The sequence below is a fragment of the Oncorhynchus mykiss genome, chromosome 3 (assembly GCF_057628025.1).
Source record: "Oncorhynchus mykiss isolate SJ-2025 chromosome 3, ASM5762802v1, whole genome shotgun sequence".
NCBI lineage: Eukaryota > Metazoa > Chordata > Actinopteri > Salmoniformes > Salmonidae > Oncorhynchus > Oncorhynchus mykiss.
Window position 1 is genome coordinate 80,038,263 of NC_143024.1, and position 18,165 is coordinate 80,056,427.

General features: G+C 43.6%; 1 protein-coding gene across 2 annotated transcripts; it reads right to left on the reverse strand.

The window, feature by feature from the left end:
• Nucleotides 1-95: 95 nt before the first annotated feature.
• Nucleotides 96-14,333, reverse strand: pdzk1 (PDZ domain containing 1). Of its 2 annotated transcripts, none has more exons than XM_021597810.3 (9): nt 14,005-14,333; nt 9,740-9,949; nt 9,219-9,450; nt 8,758-8,894; nt 8,223-8,418; nt 7,762-7,958; nt 2,744-2,956; nt 729-1,106; nt 96-565 (listed from the first exon to the last, which is right to left on the reverse strand). In XM_021597810.3, exons 2-9 carry the CDS (start codon nt 9,944-9,946, stop codon nt 509-511), a joined length of 1,617 nt encoding a protein of 538 aa, XP_021453485.1. In that variant the 5' UTR covers nt 9,947-9,949; nt 14,005-14,333; the 3' UTR covers nt 96-508. The 2 variants fall into 2 exon arrangements, with proteins under 2 accessions (XP_021453485.1, XP_021453486.1); XM_021597811.3 differs by having other exon boundaries at nt 14,009-14,292.
• Between the last annotated feature and the right edge of the window lie 3,832 nt (nt 14,334-18,165).

Genomic DNA, 18,165 nt, shown 5'->3' on the forward strand with positions numbered 1-18,165 from the left:
ACATACACCACTTATAAACAGGCATCTGGTCCAGGATCATTTCTTTTCGTTGTGAGAGCAGTATTTGACATCAGAGCAGAAAGACACAATGGCTCTTTGGGTAAAACAAATCAAATGTATTTGATCCTTTTAATGATATTTAAAAGACAGCATTATTATTAAGGTGTAGTACAGTAGGCCTCTCTCACTATGGTTACGGTTCCAGTTAAACACATTGAACTGGCATTACTAGTGTTCTCGGTCTACATTGCAGGTGTTCGTAATGAGATTATACTGATCCATACGCTGGTTGGACGACAGTGCTATCTAACTGATCAATACATTAATGGCTATTTATTGCTATTTTCAACCGATTTGCATTGATACCTAAATCCAGCGTCTGTCATAGAAATGTATTAAGTTTGATCAGAGTTCTTGAGCAGAGATACCTGCATTATCCAGCATGGTGCAAAGGCTGACGGGAGACAGAAAAAGTCTTGACAGGAAATGATTTCTCATTGGTGACTTCTCAGAGTCTCTCATCAACGCTTGAGCAAGATGATGCTGCTGATGACACAGATGGAGTCTATGAGAGAGAAAGAGAGTCATATATTTTTCTGTAATAGAACTGTGGGAAAATACAATTGCTACAAACTTGCTTTTAACTACTTTGGCTTGTCTGGATAATTTGGATCTAGTTTAGAAGCTACCAAGGCACTCAAGGAACACACTTATGTTACGTCACTCACCCTCTCTCGTTCCTGGTGCGGCGTGGTGTCTGGCTCAGCAGCCTCCTCCTCTTCCTCCTCTTGGACCTCCTCCAGAGTGGCTGGAGTGTCTATCTGGGCTGGTGTGTGGCTTCGTGCTAGGGACGGGGACGGGGCTGGGGATGGGGACCTGGCTTGGGACGAGGGGATGAAGAGCTGAGGAGTGATGGCCACCCCTTTGGCTTTGAAGTGGTCGTTGGCCTGCTTCCCGGCAACTAGGAGTACCAGCGAGCTGCCACTCTTACGGATCAACCCCACCACTTGCTCGTGACTGCTCTGCTCCACATTCACACCGTCCACCTCCACCACCATGTCTTCGTCCTCTAGACCAGCCCTGTCCGCGGCTCCACCCTTCACCACCTTACAGAGAAGACATCAAGGGGTGAGCTGAGATGTGAATGGTTTGGAACGTAAACAACAGTTGACAGTTGCTGAATGACAGGAGTGTTTCAGAGGTACGGAATTGAGACTAGCATGTGCTTTGCCTCTTGATCTTTCCCATAGTAGTTAATGTATTTGGGATGCATTCTCTTGTCTGTTAGGCTACCTGTTGGATATACAGTACCAGTCAAAAGTTTGGACTTTTGGACTCCTACTCATTCAAGGGTTTTTCTTTATTTTTACAATTTTCTACATTGTGGAATAACAGTGAAGACATCAAACTCTGAAATAACATATGGAATCATGTAGTAACCAAGAATGTGTTAAACAAATCAAAATATATTTTAGATTCTTCAAAGCAGCCACCCTTTGCCTTGATGACAGCTTTGCACACTGTTGGCAACCAGCTTCACCTGGAATGCTTTTCCAACAGTCTTGAAGGAGTTCCCACATATGCTGAGCACTTATTGGCTGCTTTTCCTTCACTCTGCGGTCCAACTCATCCCAAACCATCTCAATTGGGTTGAGGTCGGGTGATTGTAGAGGTCAGGACATCTGATGCAGCACTCCATCACTCTCCTTCTTGGTAAAATAGCCCTTACACAGCCAGGAGGTGTGTTGGGTCATTGTCCTGTTGAAAAACAAATTATTGTCCCACTAAGCGCAAACCAGATGGGATGGCGTATCACTGCAGAATGCTGTGGTAGCCATGCTGGTTAAGTGTGCCTTGAATAAATAAATCACTGAAAGTGTCATCAGCAAAGCACCCCCACACCATCACACCTCCTCCTCCATGCTTCACGGTGGGAACCACACATGCAGAGATCATCCGTTCATCTACTCTGCATCTCACAAAGACTCATCAGACCAAAGGACAGATTTCCACCGGTCTAATGTCCATTGCTAATGTTTCTTGGCCCAAGCAAGTCTCTTCTTGTAATTGGTGCCCTTCAGTAGTGGCTTGATTCACGCAGTCTCCTCTGAACAGTTGAAGTTGAGATGTGTCTGTTACTTGAACTCATTGAAGCATTTATTTGGGCTGCAATTCCTGAGGCTGGTAACTCTAATGAACGTATCTTCTGCAGCAGAGGTAACTCTGGGTCTTCCTTTCCTGTGGCGGTCCTCATGAGAGCCAGTTTCATCTTAGCGCTTGATGGTTTTTGTGACTGCACTTTCAAAGTTCTTCACATATTCTGGAATGACTGACCTCCATGTCTTAAAGTAATGATAGACTGTCGTTTCTCTTTGCTTATTTGAGCTGTTCTTTGCTATAATATGGACTTGGTATTTTACCAAATAGGGTTGTTACACAGAAGATAGCCCTATCTTGTCACAACACAACTTATTGGCTGAAACGCAAGAAATTCCACAAATGTACTTTTAACACCTGTTAATTGAAATGCATTCCAGGTGACTATCTCCATGAAGCTGGTTGAGAGAATGCCAAGAGTGCAAAGATGTCAGCAAGGCAAAGGGTGGCTACATTGTTTTTATTTGTTTAACACATTTTTGGTTGCTACATGATTCAGTATTATTTCATAGTTTTGATGTCTTCACTATTATTCTGCAAACTTTGGACTGGTACTGTAGGTAGGTGCTCTGTTCATTGTAGTTACCTCTTTGACATACTGGCCAAAGACTCCTTGTATACCGTTGAGGTGGAAGCCGTACCCGGCGGAGGTCTTCTCCATCTTGCACAGCTTGAGGAGGTCTGTGGTAACAGGGTCTGGGACCGGGGCCGGCACGCTCTCTGGGTAGCTGGGTGGAGGGGTTGCTGGAAGGAGGGATTCCGTAATCTCTTCCAAGTAGAACAGAGGAGAAACGCCTCCCTGTGGAAGATCACAATTCATCTCAGACCAATATCTCAATCCACAGAGTAGTCTTCTTTACTGCACTTCTGTTTCTGGACAGTTCCTGAGCCTATATACACTATGAAATGACTGCCCCTCAGCCTTGAAGTTTTTCAACTTTAGTAGGCTTTTTGAATGGTCTTTAAAGTGCAAAACGGCATTTGGCAGAAGTAAATTAATCCGCCAACATGACTATAATTGAACAGCTTCCAAGCAATACGACTGATAAATAGCTAACAATTTAGCTACACAGACTTACCTTGTATTACCTTGTATCTTTCAGACCTATATCTATCCTACCCTGCCTTTCTAAGGTCTTCGAAAGCCAAGTCAACAAACAGATTACCGACCATTTCGAATCTCACCATACCTTCTCTGCTATGCAATCTGGTTTCAGAGCTGGTCATGGGTGCACCTCAGCCACACTCAAGGTCCTAAACGATATCTTAACCGCCATCGATAAGAAACATTACTGTGCAGCCGTATTCATTGATCTGGCCAAGGTTTTTGACTCTGTCAATCACCACATGCTCATCGGCAGACTCGACAGCCTTTGTTTCTCAAATGATTGCCTCGCCTGGTTCACCAACTACTTCTCTGATAGAGTTCAGTGTGTCAAATCGGAGGGTCTGCTGTCCGGATCTCTGGCAGTCTCTATGGGGGTGCCACAGGGTTCAAATCTTGGACCGACTCTCTTCTCTGTATACATCAATGATTTCCCTCTTGCTGCTGGTGAGTCTCTGATCCACCTCTACGCAGACGACACCATTCTGTATACTTCTGGCCCTTCTTTGGACACTGTGTTAACAACCCTCCAGGCAAGCTTCAATGCCATTCAACTCTCCTTCCGTGGCCTCCAATTGCTCTTTAATACAAGTAAAACTAAATGCATGCTCTTCAACTAATCGCTGCCTGCACCTGCCCGCCTGTCCAACATCACTACTCTGGACGGTTCTTAGAATACGTGGACAACTACAAATACCTAGGTGTCTGGTTCGACTGTAAACTCTCCTTCCAGACCCACATCAAACATCTCCAATCCAAAGTTAAATCTAGAATTGGCTTCCTATTTCGTAACAAAGCATCCTTCACTCATGCTGCCAAACATACCCTTGTAAAAATGACCATCCTACCAATCCTCGACTTCGGCGATGTCATTTACAAAAGCCTCCAATACCCTACTCAACAAATTGGATGCAGTCTATCACAGTGCAATCCGTTTTGTCACCAAAGCCCCATATACTACCCACCATTGCGACCAGTACGCTCTCGTTGGCTGGCCCTCGCTTCATACTCGTCGCCAAACCCACTGGCTCCATGTCATCTACAAGACCCTGCTAGGTAAAGTCCCCGCTTATCTCAGCTCGCTGGTCACCATAGCATCACCCACCTGTAGCACGTGCTCCAGCAGGTATATCTCTCTGGTCACCCCCAAAACCAATTCTTTCTTTGGCTGCCTCTCCTTCCAGTTCTCTGCTGCCAATGACTGGAACGAACTACAAAAATCTCTGAAACTAGAAACCCTTATCTCCCTCACTAGCTTTAAGCACCAACTGTCAGAGCAGCTCACAGATTACTGCCCCTGTACATAGCCCACCTATAATTTAGCCCAAACAACTACCTCTTTCCCTACTGTATTTTATTTATTTATTTATTTATTTTTGCTCCTTTACACCCCATTATTTTTATTTCTACTTTGCACATTCTTCCACTGCAAATCTACCATTCCAGTGTTTTACTTGCTATATTGTATTTACTTTGCCACCATGGCCTTTTTTTGCCTTTACCTCCCTTATCTCACCTTATTTGCTCACATTGTATATAGACTTGTTTATACTGTATTATTGACTGTATGTTTGTTTTACTCCATGTGTCCATGTGCCTACCTGGTTAAATAAAGGTGAAATAAATCAATAAATAAAAAATCTTTATTGAACTTTTATTTCAATCTTTCCACTGTCTCTATGCACACTCACAGGGCTCTACACACTGTCACACATATACACACACACACACACACACACACACACACACACACACACACACACACACACACTCCATCATTTGCTCACTCACACATAATATGCACATAATTTTATACTGACTACACACACGCACACCCATTCACATGCAAGCTGCTGCTACTCTGTCGCCTAGTCCCCTTACCCCTAAAAGTATTTAGTCAGCCACCAATTGTGCAAATTCTCCCACTTAAAAAGATGAGAGAGGCCTGTAATTTTCATCATAGGCACACTTCAACTAGAAAATCACATTGTAGGATTTTTAATGAATTTATTTGCAAATTATGGTGGAAAATAAGTATTTGGTCAATAACGAAAGTTTATCTCAGTACTTTGTTATATACCCTTTGTTGGCAATGACAGAGGTCAAACGTTTTCTGTAAGTGTTTACCAGGTTTTCACACACTGTTGCTGGTATTTTGGCCCATTCCTCCATGCAGATCTCCTCTAGAGCAGTGATGTTTTGGGGCTGTTGCTGGGCAACACGGACTTTCAACTCCCTCCAAAGATTTTCTATGGGGTTGAGATCTGGAGACTGGCTAGGCCACTCCAGGACCTTGAAATGCTTCTTACGAAGCCACTCCTTCGTTGCCCAGGCGGTGTGTTTGGGATCATTGTCATGCTGAAAGACCCAGCCACGTTTCATCTTCAATGCCCTTGCTGATGGAAGGTTTTCACTCAAAATCTCACGATACATGGCCCCATTCATTCTTTCCTTTACACGGATCAGTCGTCCTGGTCCCTTTGCAGAAAAACAGCCCCAAAGCATGATGTTTCCACCCCCATGCTTCACAGTAGGTATGGTGTTCTTTGGATGCAACTCAGCATTCTTTGTCCTCCAAACACGACGAGTTGAGTTTTTACCAAAAAGTTATATTTTGGTTTCATCTGACCATATGACATTCTCCCAATCTTCTTCTGGATCATCCAAATGCTCTCTAGCAAACTTCAGACGGGCCTGGACATGTACTGGCTTAAGCAGGGGGACACGTCTGGCACTGCAGGATTTGAGTCCCTGGCGGCGTAGTGTGTGGTAGGCTTTGTTACTTTGGACCCAGCTCTCTGCAGGTCATTCACTAGGTCCCCCCCATGTGGTTCTGGGATTTTTGCTCACCGTTCTTGTGATCATTTTGACCCCACAGGGTGAGATCTTGCGTAGAGCCCCAGATCGAGGGAGATTATCAGTGGTCTTGTATGTCTTCCATTTCCTAATAATTACTCCCACAGTTGATTTCTTCAAACCAAGCTGCTTACCTATTGCAGATTCAGTCTTCCCAGCCTGGTGCAGGTCTATCATTTTGTTTCTGGTGTCCTTTGACAGCTCTTTGGTCTTGGCCATAGTGGAGTTTGGAGTGTGACTGTTTGAGGTTGTGGACAGGTGTATTTTATACTGATAACAAGTTCAAACAGGTGCCATTAATACAGGTAACGAGTGGAGGACAGAGGAGCCTCTTAAAGAAGAAGTTACTTGCTTGTTTGTAGGTGACCAAATACTTATTTTCCACCATAATTTGCAAATAAATTAATTAAAAAATCCTACAATGTTATTTTCTGGATTTTTTTCTCTCATTTTGTCTGTCATAGTTGAAGTGTGCCTATGATGAAAATTACAGGCCTCTCTCATCTTTTTAAGTGGGAGAACTTGCACAATTGGTGGCTGACTAAATACTTTTTTGCCCCACTGTATCTACCTCCATCACTAAAGTATCCCTCTCCCCTTTCTCCTATACATATCTACCTCCATCACTCCAGTATCCCTGTCACCTTACCTCTATGCATATCTACCTCCATCACTCCAGTATCCCTGTCACCTAACATATATATCTACCTCCATCACTCCAGTATCCCTTTCACCTTACCTCTGTACATATCTACCTCCATCACTCCAGTATCCCTGTCACCTAACATGCATATCTACCTCCATCACTCCAGTATCCCTGTCACCTTACCTCTATACATATCTACATCCATCACTCCAGTATCCCTGTCACCTAACATGCATATCTACCTCCATCACTCCAGTATCCCTGTCACCTTACCTCTATACATATCTACCTCCATCACTCCAGTATCCCTGTCACCTAACATGCATATCTACCTCCATCACTCCAGTATCCCTGTCACCTTACCTCTATACATATCTACCTCCATCACTCCAGTATCCCTGCTCATGTAAATGTGGTATTGGATCTGACTTTTTAAATATTTTCTGTACATAGTATGCTTACTTACTTTTTTACTTTATTGTGTATTTCATATTTCCTATTCTCATTTCATCTTTTTTTTCTAGTAATAGTTTGTTATTGATTATTGCATTGTTGGGTTTTAAGTTTGAAAGAAAGGCATTTCACTGTACTTGTGGATGTGACATTAAATCCTGTATATATAACTATATACTATATATATATATGTATAACTATATATATATATAGAAATGACCGAGTTTCCACGAGTTTGATGACATAATTGTGAAGCATTTTCAAAAGATGAGTGGATGTGATCCGGAAGTAAAGCGGAAGGGGTGGTAACTTTCACAGGGGGTTCAAACAGTTTCTCAGCGTTGTGGTGCTCATCAGTATCAGCCACAGCTTCATTATAATCCCAAAGGAAAAACTGATCCTTGATCAGCACTCCAACTCTAAGACACTTTGTAAATATGGGGCCAGATGTTTAGACCAATGGGCTTGAGCCAACTCCTATGACTGTTGTTTCATACATTTATTTCCTAAATCCATCAAGAAAGATTGATCCCAGAACCCTCACCATCTTGTAGAGCTTGTCAGTGTCTTCATCAACCACCAGGAGGCAGCACTTGCTGCCACACTGCCTGATCCTGTCCACCACCTGCTCATGGCTGCAGCCATCCACTTCCACACCCTCCACGGCAACCAGCCTGTCCATCTCCTTTAATCCCGCCCTCTCAGCTGGGCTACCCCTGTCAATGTCCCTGATGAAGTGGCCTGCAGGTAGGAGGATATTAAGATGGTGTTATTGTGTAAAATTATTCAGACAGATGGCTATTGTTGTTGGTGAATAGTTTAATAGTGATGATCCTATGTGGCTATTGGCAGATGTGTTGTTATAAGGGGTTCATACACGCTTATGAAAAGTCATTATAACCGCATCATAATGCATTATACCCATTTGCTTATAGTAGTGTAACCAAGTTTTTCTTTGGATACCTACTGATCATCCAAATTCACACACCATACAAACACACAGACCTGTCTTGTTAGGCTCAGTCCTTAGGAAGTATCCATAGCCGTCTGATCCTTTGACCAAGTCTGCGATGCGTGGCTTCAGTGGGAGGAGCTTTGCTGTGGCTAGCCCCGCCCCTATCCTGATGCGTTTTATCTTGTAGAACCTGTCTGTGTCCTCATCCACCAATAGGAACATGACGCTGCTGCCTGATGCCTTGATCTGACAGAGATCACACAACGGGCTCATTCGGGCGGGCGCAAAGTTAAATAACGTTTAGATCAAAATTAACAGAAGAAGAGTAAACATTCTTATCTGTCATGTAAAATAAAGACTTATGACATATCTTGACTAAACGTAACCAATCACATTTGTTTCTGCCCTCAAGGCTGAGTTGCCCAGGGAAACCAAATGGAATTAACACTGATTTTCCAAATGATCCCTGTCCTGACTCCTGTATTCTGAGCGAACAAAATGCGTTGACAGGCTGTAGAGTAATATGCCAGATATTGAAGTTAAAAGTTAACCACAGAGTAGTGTAAATAAGGACAGAACCCTGACCTTTTCAATTATCTGGTCATGAGTGGCGTTCTCCGTGTTCTCCCCGTTGACCTCTATCAGGCGGTCGTTGGTCTTGACCCCTGCCCTCCCGGCCACACCCCCTGGAGCCACCTCTGTCATGAACATGCCCACGTCACCTGGGACAGGAAATGGAGGAAAGAAAATGTAGTTTAAAATCACAATCCTAAATTCATTATCATTGGACATAAAGAAGACAGGAATGTATGTTAAGGGCCCACGCCATGTGAGACGAAGATAATGTGTTAATTTGATGCTTGATCAACAAGCAAAACAATTTAATATGAATCCTCAGAGATTACAATAATTGCTGTTGTCAGTTTGGTTCTTCTCTCTTGTCAGCAATATCACAATCAAAGAGATACACAATTACTGTGTATATGTGTGTGCGTGTGCGTGTGTGTGTGTGTGTGTGTGTGTGTGTGTCCGCATGCATGTCCCACCCCTCTCATCTTTGATAGAGCGCAAAGAGAAGCCGTAGCCCCCGCTGGACTTGGCCAGGTAGCAGAGTTTGGGTTTGGGCGCCCCTCCTCCCACCCCGTTCATGGCGTGCTGAGTGGGTGTGGCGTGTTGGTCAGACAGGTCCACCCCCTCAGTCTTAGCCTGCTTGTAGGATGCCACATCCAGAACGTGGAAGGTGACCGATGTACCACTCTCCTTCACCAGGTCCACTACCTAACCCAGGACACACAGCACAGGAGAAAGAGATGGGACAAAGTATGGTATGTTGCTACATTAGTACAGTACTTATTGCTACATGTGTTCTCTAGTAATTCCACATTTACCTAACTAATACTGATACCTTACCCCAGGCACTTTAAAGGACTTGATAGGTGTGAACAATATAAGCAGACAAGGTTATTACCATACTATTACTATATTTCTTACATCTTTATAATTTCAATACAGCAAAAAAAGAGGGAGGGTCTAGGGCTTATGTGGTTTCCCCTCTCCCCCTCCTCACCCGTGTGTGGTCCATCTCGTCCACATAGGTCCCGTTGACCCGGAGGATGCGGTCTCCGTCCTTCAAACCCACCAGCTTGGCCGGGCTGCCCCTCTCCAGGTTCCTGATCAGGTGACCATCCTCTCCTTGCTCCACCCTCAAGAGGAAGCCAAAACTTTGACCTGGCTTCTTACTCAGCACTATCACCCTCGGCCTGTACCCAGCCATGTCCTGCAACAGAGACCACAGGGTATGAATACAATACAACACACACACACACACACAAACACACACACACACACACACACACACACACACACACACACACACACACTGGTGAGCACAGTCACGCTCTGTTTTTACCCTGCCATGTCTTGTATGACAGACCAGAATGCGAGAGCGCTGACACACACAAACCTACCTTCTCTTCCCTACCCCCCCAAAAAATTCTGACCATCAAATAATCCACTGTGTGTATCAGTGGTAAACCCCATTCTATCTAATCTCAATGTCTGAATCTTCCCCCACTATCTTGAAGGAGATCCCACATATGCTGAGCACTTGTTGGCTGCTTTTCCCTCACTCTGTAGTCCAACTCATCCCAAACCATCTCAATTGGGTTGAGGTTGGGTGATTGTGGAGGCCAGGTCATCTGATGCAGCACTTCATCACTTTCCTTGGTCAAATAGCCCTTACACAGCCAGGATGTGTGTTGAGGATCATTGTTGTGTTGAAAAACAAAATGATAGTCCCTCTAAGTGCAAACCAGATGGGATGGCATATCGCTGCAGAATGCTGTGGTAGCCATGCTGGTTAAGTGTGCCTTAAATTCTAAATAAATCACAGACAGTGTCACCAGCAAAGCACCCCCACACCATCACACCTTTTCCTCCATGCTTCACGGTGGGAGCCAAACATGTGGAGATCATCCGTTCACGTACTCTGCGTCTCACAAAGACACAGCGTATGAAACCAAAAATCTCAAATTTGGACTCATCAGACCAAAGGACATGTCCATTACTCGTGTTTCTTAGCCAGAGCAAGTCTCTTCTTATTGGTGTCCTTTAGTAGTGGTTTCTTTGCAGCAATTCGACCATGAAGGCCTGATTCACGCAGTTTCCTCTGAACAGTTGATGTTGAGATGTGTCTGTTACTTGAACTCTGTGAAGCATTTATTTGGGCTGCAATCTGAGGTGCAGTTCATTTCCGATTGGCTCAAACGCATTAAGAAGGAAAGAAATTACACAAATGAACTTTAAACAAGGCACACCCGTTAATTGAAATGCATTCCAGGTGACTACCTCATGAAGCTGTTTGAGAGAATGCCAAGAGTGTGCAAAGCTGTCATCAAGGCAAAGTGTGGCTACTTTTTTGGTTACTACATGTTTCTATACGTTATTTCATAGTTTTGATGTCTTCTATTATTTTACTATGTAGAAAATTGTAAAGACAAAGAAAAACCCAGGAATGAGTAAGTGTGTCCAAGCTTTTGAATGGTACTGGAGCTATACCAGTGGAGGCTGGTAAGGGGAGGACGGCTCATAATAATGGCTAGAACGGAGCGAATGAAATGGCATCACACACATACTTGTAAAAACCATGTGTTTGATAACCATTCCACCGATTCTGCTCCAGCCATTACCACAAGCTCATCCTCCCAATTAAGGTGCCACCAACCTCCTGTGAGTTATACTGTAGCAACTCAAAGGTATGTACTGTACAGCAACGTCACCATCAGATAAATTGCAGTAAATCGGGGGTGGAATGGAACATTTGCACAACAGAAATCTGATTGGCAATATAGAGAGATATAACAGGGATATAAACACATATATTAAAAGACTGGATATCCCGTAGAGATAAGAGACCACATAGGTCAGTGTAGGGTTGGGCTCAATGTCATTGATTACACTGATACTTTACTGACAAGAGATCTCTAGAGAGTGTATTCTGCGAACCATTACGCTGAATCCCTATCTCGCACAAACACGCACACAGACACACCACGATCTACACTCGTGTTTTAATAGTGTAGCAAAGTGCTGATAGCTCTAGAAGAAGGTTAACCTGCTATGCTACCTCTCACGTGGCCATGGGTTGTTAATGGTTAACAGCAGCTAGGGCCAGCTGAAGGTGCGAAGGGCTCTTTTAACTGGAATGTGTGAATTTGACCCCCCAATAAAGATGGTCAACATGAGAATCCTTGAAATGTTTATTACACTGTTATCACAGAGAGAAAGTAAGACGTGACAGATGTGTGTTTGTGTGTGTGTTTGTGTTCAGGTGTAGTGTAAGTCTGTGTGTGGCAGTGTGCTGATGTGTCTGTTCCTACATTTTGCTAATCTAGTTCTATCATTTAATCCCTGACACAGTCACTGTAGACTGCTGTTTTTAGGGAGACTGTTTCCTGGAAGTAGATGCAGTCCTAGAAACTAACCCAAGATGACAATTGCAGGGAAACACCATCTACATTGAGTGGAACCATGGTCCTTTCCCCAGAGATTGAATCCTCATTGTGGGGGCACATGTCACGTACTAACCCCAAAGTATCCTGTATTGTTATTTGGAGCCCCTCTATCCACTGCACCTGTGTCTCTGTTGTTACTCTATATCTCCATGTGAGTCATTTAGCAGACACTCTTATAGAGAAACTTACAGGAGCAATTTGGGTGAAAAAGAAGATAGGTGAAAAATCTATTTGGCTCAGGGATTTGAACCAGTGACCTTTCAGTTACTGGTCCAACGCTCAGTTGAAGTGGGAAGTTTACATACACCCTAGCCAAATACATTTAAACTCAGGTTTTCACAATTCCTGACATTTAATTCTAGTAAAAATGGTCAGTTAGGATCACCACTTTATTTTAAGAATGTGAAATGTCAGAATAAAAGTAGAGAGAATTGTTAATTTATTTCAGCTTTTATTTCTTTCATCACATTCCTAGTGAGTCAGACGTTTACATACACTCAATTAGTATTTGGTAGCGTTGCCTTTAATTTGTTTAACTTGGGTCAAACAATACATCCACGTAATTTTCTTTCCATGTAATTTCCCTTCCCCATGATGCCATCTATTTTGTGTAGTGCACCAAAGCACCCCCACAACATGATGCTGCCACCACTGTACTTCATGGTTGGGATGGTATTATTTGGCTTGCAAGCCTTCCCCCTTTCCCTCCAAACATAACAATGGTCATTGTGGCCAAACAGTTCTATTTTTGTTTCATTAGACCAGAGGAAAGTTCTTCAAAAAGTACGACCTTTGTCCCCATGTGCAGTTGCAAACCGTACCCTGGCTTTTTTATGGCGGTTTTGGAGCAGTGGCTTCTTCCTTGCTGTGCGGCGTTTCAGGTTATGTCGATAAAGGACTTGTTTTTACTGTGGATATAGATACTTTTGTTTCCTCCAGCATCTTCACAAGGTCCTTTTCTATTGTTCTGGGATTGATTTGCACTTATCGCACCAAAGTACGTTTATCTCTAAGAGACAGAACGCGTCTCCTTCCTGAGCGGTATGACGGCTGTGTGGTCCCATGGTGTTTATACTTGCGTACTATTATTTGTACAGATGAACGTGGTGCCTTCAGGCATTTGGGAATTGCTCCCAAGGATGAACCAGACTTGTGGAGATCTCCAATTTTTTTTCTTAGGTCTTGGCTGATTTCTTTTGATTTTCCAATGATGTCAAGCAAAGAGGCACTCAGTTTGAATGTAGGCCCTGAAATACATCCACACGTATACCTCCAATTGACTCAAATTATGTCAATTAGCTTATCAGAAGCTTCTAAAGCCATGACATCATTTTCTGGATTTTTCCAAGCTGTTTTAAAGGCACAGTCAACTTAGTGTATTGTATGTAAACTTCTGACCCACTGGAATTGTGATACAGTGAATTATAAGTGAAATAATCTGTCTGTAAACAATAGTTGGAAAAAGTACTTGTGTCATGCACAAAGTAGATGTCCTAACTGACTTGCCAAAACTATAGTTTGTTAACAAGAAATTTGTGGAGTGGTTGAAAAACGAGTTTTAATGACAAACTAAGTGTATGTAAACTTCCGACTTTAACTGTATGTCCATCATAGTCAGTCTTAAACACCTGCCATTGCCCACCACCACACATAAGATAACCAGTGCATGTGATATCAAAACACTGAGCAAATAGTAGAATTGATCATGTTAACAAATATAGCATTAATTAGCATCAAAAGCTAAGTAACTAAACATAATATATACGTGATTCATTTGATAGACCACAACAATAGGAGAAAGAGTAGAACATTCCCTCACCTACTCCTGTCTCTCGTCCCAGTCCCAGTCCAGAGGAGGATCTTATTTTGTTAAGGTAAGGTGGTATCTCTGTTTCTTCCCAATTTCTCTCTCTCTCTCGCTCTTGCTCTCACACTCTCATTTCATTCCTCCCCTCTCTCTCTCTCTCTCTCTCTCTCTCTCTCTCTCTCTGAAGGACTTTGACAGGTCAAAGTTGAACTTAAAGGCTGAGTTATTTAACAGTGTCTCGTGGCATCTTGGGAGACACATGTCTAAACAGTCCAGGTGTCCCTTTAAAACCACCGTGTTAATCACAACCCAGTCATCTGTTTAGAATGGTCAAATATGACAGAGGGGGGTGGAGAAAGCTACTGACAATGTCAAGGATCAAGACTTGGCAACGTCACCACAACAACCCAATAACAATAACAGCAGTGAGGATGGGTTAATGGGAGAAAAGACTGGCTGACTGGGCGTATTGCCTGGATGGAAGAATTCCATGCTTTATGGTGGAAATGCGCTTATCTGTGGGATAGTCCCCCAGTATAGTATGCTTTATCTCAAACTATAGTGTGTAATGTATATTTATATCAGAAAACTAATAAATATAACCATTGGCAATAGGCATGTCTTGATGCCTCTGAAGCCAGTCTTGGATGTAATGGTTGGTTGATTGATCTGTGAAGACTGTTATTCTCAGGCAGTGGAGGCTGGTGGGAGGAGCTATAGGAGGATGGGCTCTTTGTAATGGTTGGAATGGAATAAATGGAACTGTATCAAACATATGGAAACCACCTTTCCGTTCATTATATTCCAGCCATCCTCCTATAGCTCCTCCCACCAGCCACCACTGTTGTCAGGTGAGCAGCTTTGGTAATACTGGTCTGCTTCTTGCTCACTGACACTATAAGCCCAGACACACAGCTTGTCCGACCAACAATATCTAAACACGTCTCAACTCAGTTATCAGTATGACAATCAAAAACATCATCTTTTGACAATGTAGCTTTGGATGAAATGTTTAAGTTGAGTTTAGGGTTTGAAGGACTGTAATAATTGGACTTGGACCATTATGTACCTTGCAGAAGGGAATATGGGTCCATGTAACAGAGGGAGTTTGAGAACATTTCTCCTTTCAACTGATCTCTGCCACCTGCTGTCAAGAGGGGATTCAAAATGATTCCCTCAAGAGGAAAGCCATTTGTAAGACAACTGCCTCCCAGGAAAGTCTTTGATTTTAGTGATACGCGATTGATGAGAGGGAGAGAAAGAGATGTGTGTTAATAGGTGTGTTATTGTGTGTGTGTGTTTGTGTTTGTGTGTGTGTGTGTGTGTGTGTGTGTGTGTGTGTGTGTGTGTGTGTGTGTGTGTGTGTGTGTGTGTGTGTGTGTGTGTGTGTGTGTGTGTGTGTGTCAGTTAGGTCAGAGACAGAGAGTCTGATGGGCAAGAGCTGGCTGCTGGTCAGTCACGGGGTGTCTGTTTACACAGACTGATGAGGAATGAGGCTCCAGACGCAGGTGTGTGTCCTTGGGGTAAACATTAGAGACCGGATGGTGCATTGTGCAGCCAGGGCGAGAGAGAAAGGTGACCCTCTGGCCAAGCAGGTACTCAGCAGGGGCCTGTAGCTGTGTTTGTACAGATTGATGTGAGGGGCACAGGACAGGAGACATGCAGGGCCAGCAGACTGACAGTGTGTCTGAGAGAGACAGAGATCATCTTCAGCTTGACCAAACACTACTGCCTGACTTATTTCACTATTCATCACCCTCTACACGTGCGTGCGTGCGTGTGCGAGCGTGCGTGTGTGCGCGCATATGTGGATACAGAGACACCAAGTCTCATTAGATTCAACAAATAGTTGTTTGTGTCAGAAACAAGGTCCCATTTCTGCTACAAAATTGGGTCATTGGATTGGTATAAATTTAAATGTACTTCACTCTAGTTGGACGTCTGTCTGGAGAATGGTACTAGAACGTAGTTATCTATTCTACACATCGCCCTCACACTATCTCAGATCAGAGATGCACTTATTCTCAACCTTTCATGGTGCTTTAATCATTCCAGCAGGTGACGTCATTACCGTTACACCATCTGGGTGTAATCAGCATATTATCGTCATATCAGAGAAAGACCATGATGAATAACACTCCTCCCAGAGAGAGAGAGAGAGAGACCATGATGAATAACACTCCTCCCAGAGAGAGAGAGACCATGATGAATAACATTCCTCCCAGAGAGAGAGAGACCATGATGAATAACAATCCTCCAAGAGAGAGAGACCATGATGAATAACACTCCTCTCAGGGAGAGAGACCATTATGAATAACACTCCTCCCAGAGAGAGAGAGAGACAATGATGAATAACACTCGTCCCAGAGAGAGAGAGACCATGATGAATAACACTCCTTCCAGAGAAAGAGAGACCATGATGAATAACACTCGTCTCAGGGAGAGACCATGATGAATAACACTCCTGACAGGGAGAGAGAGACCATGATGAATAACACTCCTCCCAGAGAGAGAGACCATGATGAATAACACTCCTCACAGAGAGAGAGAGACCATGATGAATAACACTCCTCTCAGTGAGAGAGAGACCATGATGAATAACACTCTTCACAGAGAGAGAGAGAGACCATGATGAATAACACTCCTCTAAGGGAGAGAGAGACCATGATGAATAACACTCCTCCCAGAGTGAGAGAGACCATGATGAATAACACTCCTCTCAGGGAGAGAGAGACCATGATGAATAACACTCGTCCCAGAGAGAGAGAGAGACCATGATGAATAGCACTCCTTCCAGAGAAAGAGAGACCATGATGAAAAACACTCATCTCAGGGAGAAAGAGACCATGATGAATAACACTCCTCCCAGAGAGAGAGAGACCATGATGAATAACACTCCTCTCAGGGAGAGAGAGACCATGATGAATAACACTCCTCTCAGGGAGAGATAGACCATGATGAATAACACTCCCCTCAGGGAGAGAGAGACCATGATGAATAACACTCCTCCCAGAGTGAGAGAGACCATGATGAATAACACTCCTAACCAGAGTGAGAGAGACCATGATGAATAACACTCATCTCAGGGAGAGAGAGACCATGATAAATAACACTCCTCCCAGAGAGAGAGACCATGATGAATAACATTCCTCCCAGAGAGAGAGAGACCATGATGAATAACAATCCTCCCAGAGAGAGAGACCATGATGAATAACACTCCTCACAGAGAGAGAGAGAGACCATGATGAATAACACTCCTCACAGAGAGAGAGAGAGAGACCATGATGAATAACACTCCTCTCAGGGAGAGACCATGATGAATAACACTCCTGACAGGGAGAGAGAGACCATGATGAATAACACTCCTCCCAGAGAGAGAGACAATGATGAATAACACTCCTTCCAGAGAAAGAGAGACCATGATGAATAACACTTGTCTCAGGGAGAGACCATGATGAATAACACTCCTGACAGGGAGAGAGAGACCATGATGAATAACACTCCTCCCAGAGAGAGAGACCATGATGAATAACACTCCTCACAGAGAGAGAGAGAGACCATGATGAATAACACTCCTCTCAGGGAGAGAGAGAGACCATGATGAATAACACTCCTCTCAGGGAGAGAGAGACCATGATGAATAACACTCCTCACAGAGAGAGAGAGAGACCATGATGAATAACACTCCTTCCAGAGAAAGAGAGACCATGATGAATAACACTCATCTCAAGGAGAGAGAGACCATGATGAATAACACTCCTTCCAGAGAAAGAGAGACCATGATGAATAACACTCATCTCAGGGAGAGAGAGACCATGATGAATAACACTCCTCCCAGAGAGAGAGAGACCATGATGAATAACACTCCTCTCAGGGAGAGAGATACCATGATGAATAACACTCCTCTCAGGGAGAGATAGACCATGATGAATAACACTCCCCTCAGGGAGAGAGAGACCATGATGAATAACACTCCTCCCAGAGTGAGAGAGACCCTGATGAATAACACTCATCTCAGGGAGAGAGAGACCATGATAAATAACACTCATCCCAGAGAGAGAGAGAGAGACCATGATGAGTAACACTCATCTCAGGGAGAGAGAGACCATGATGAATAACACTCCTCTCAGGGAGAGAGAGACCATGACGAATAACACTCGTCCCAGAGAGAGA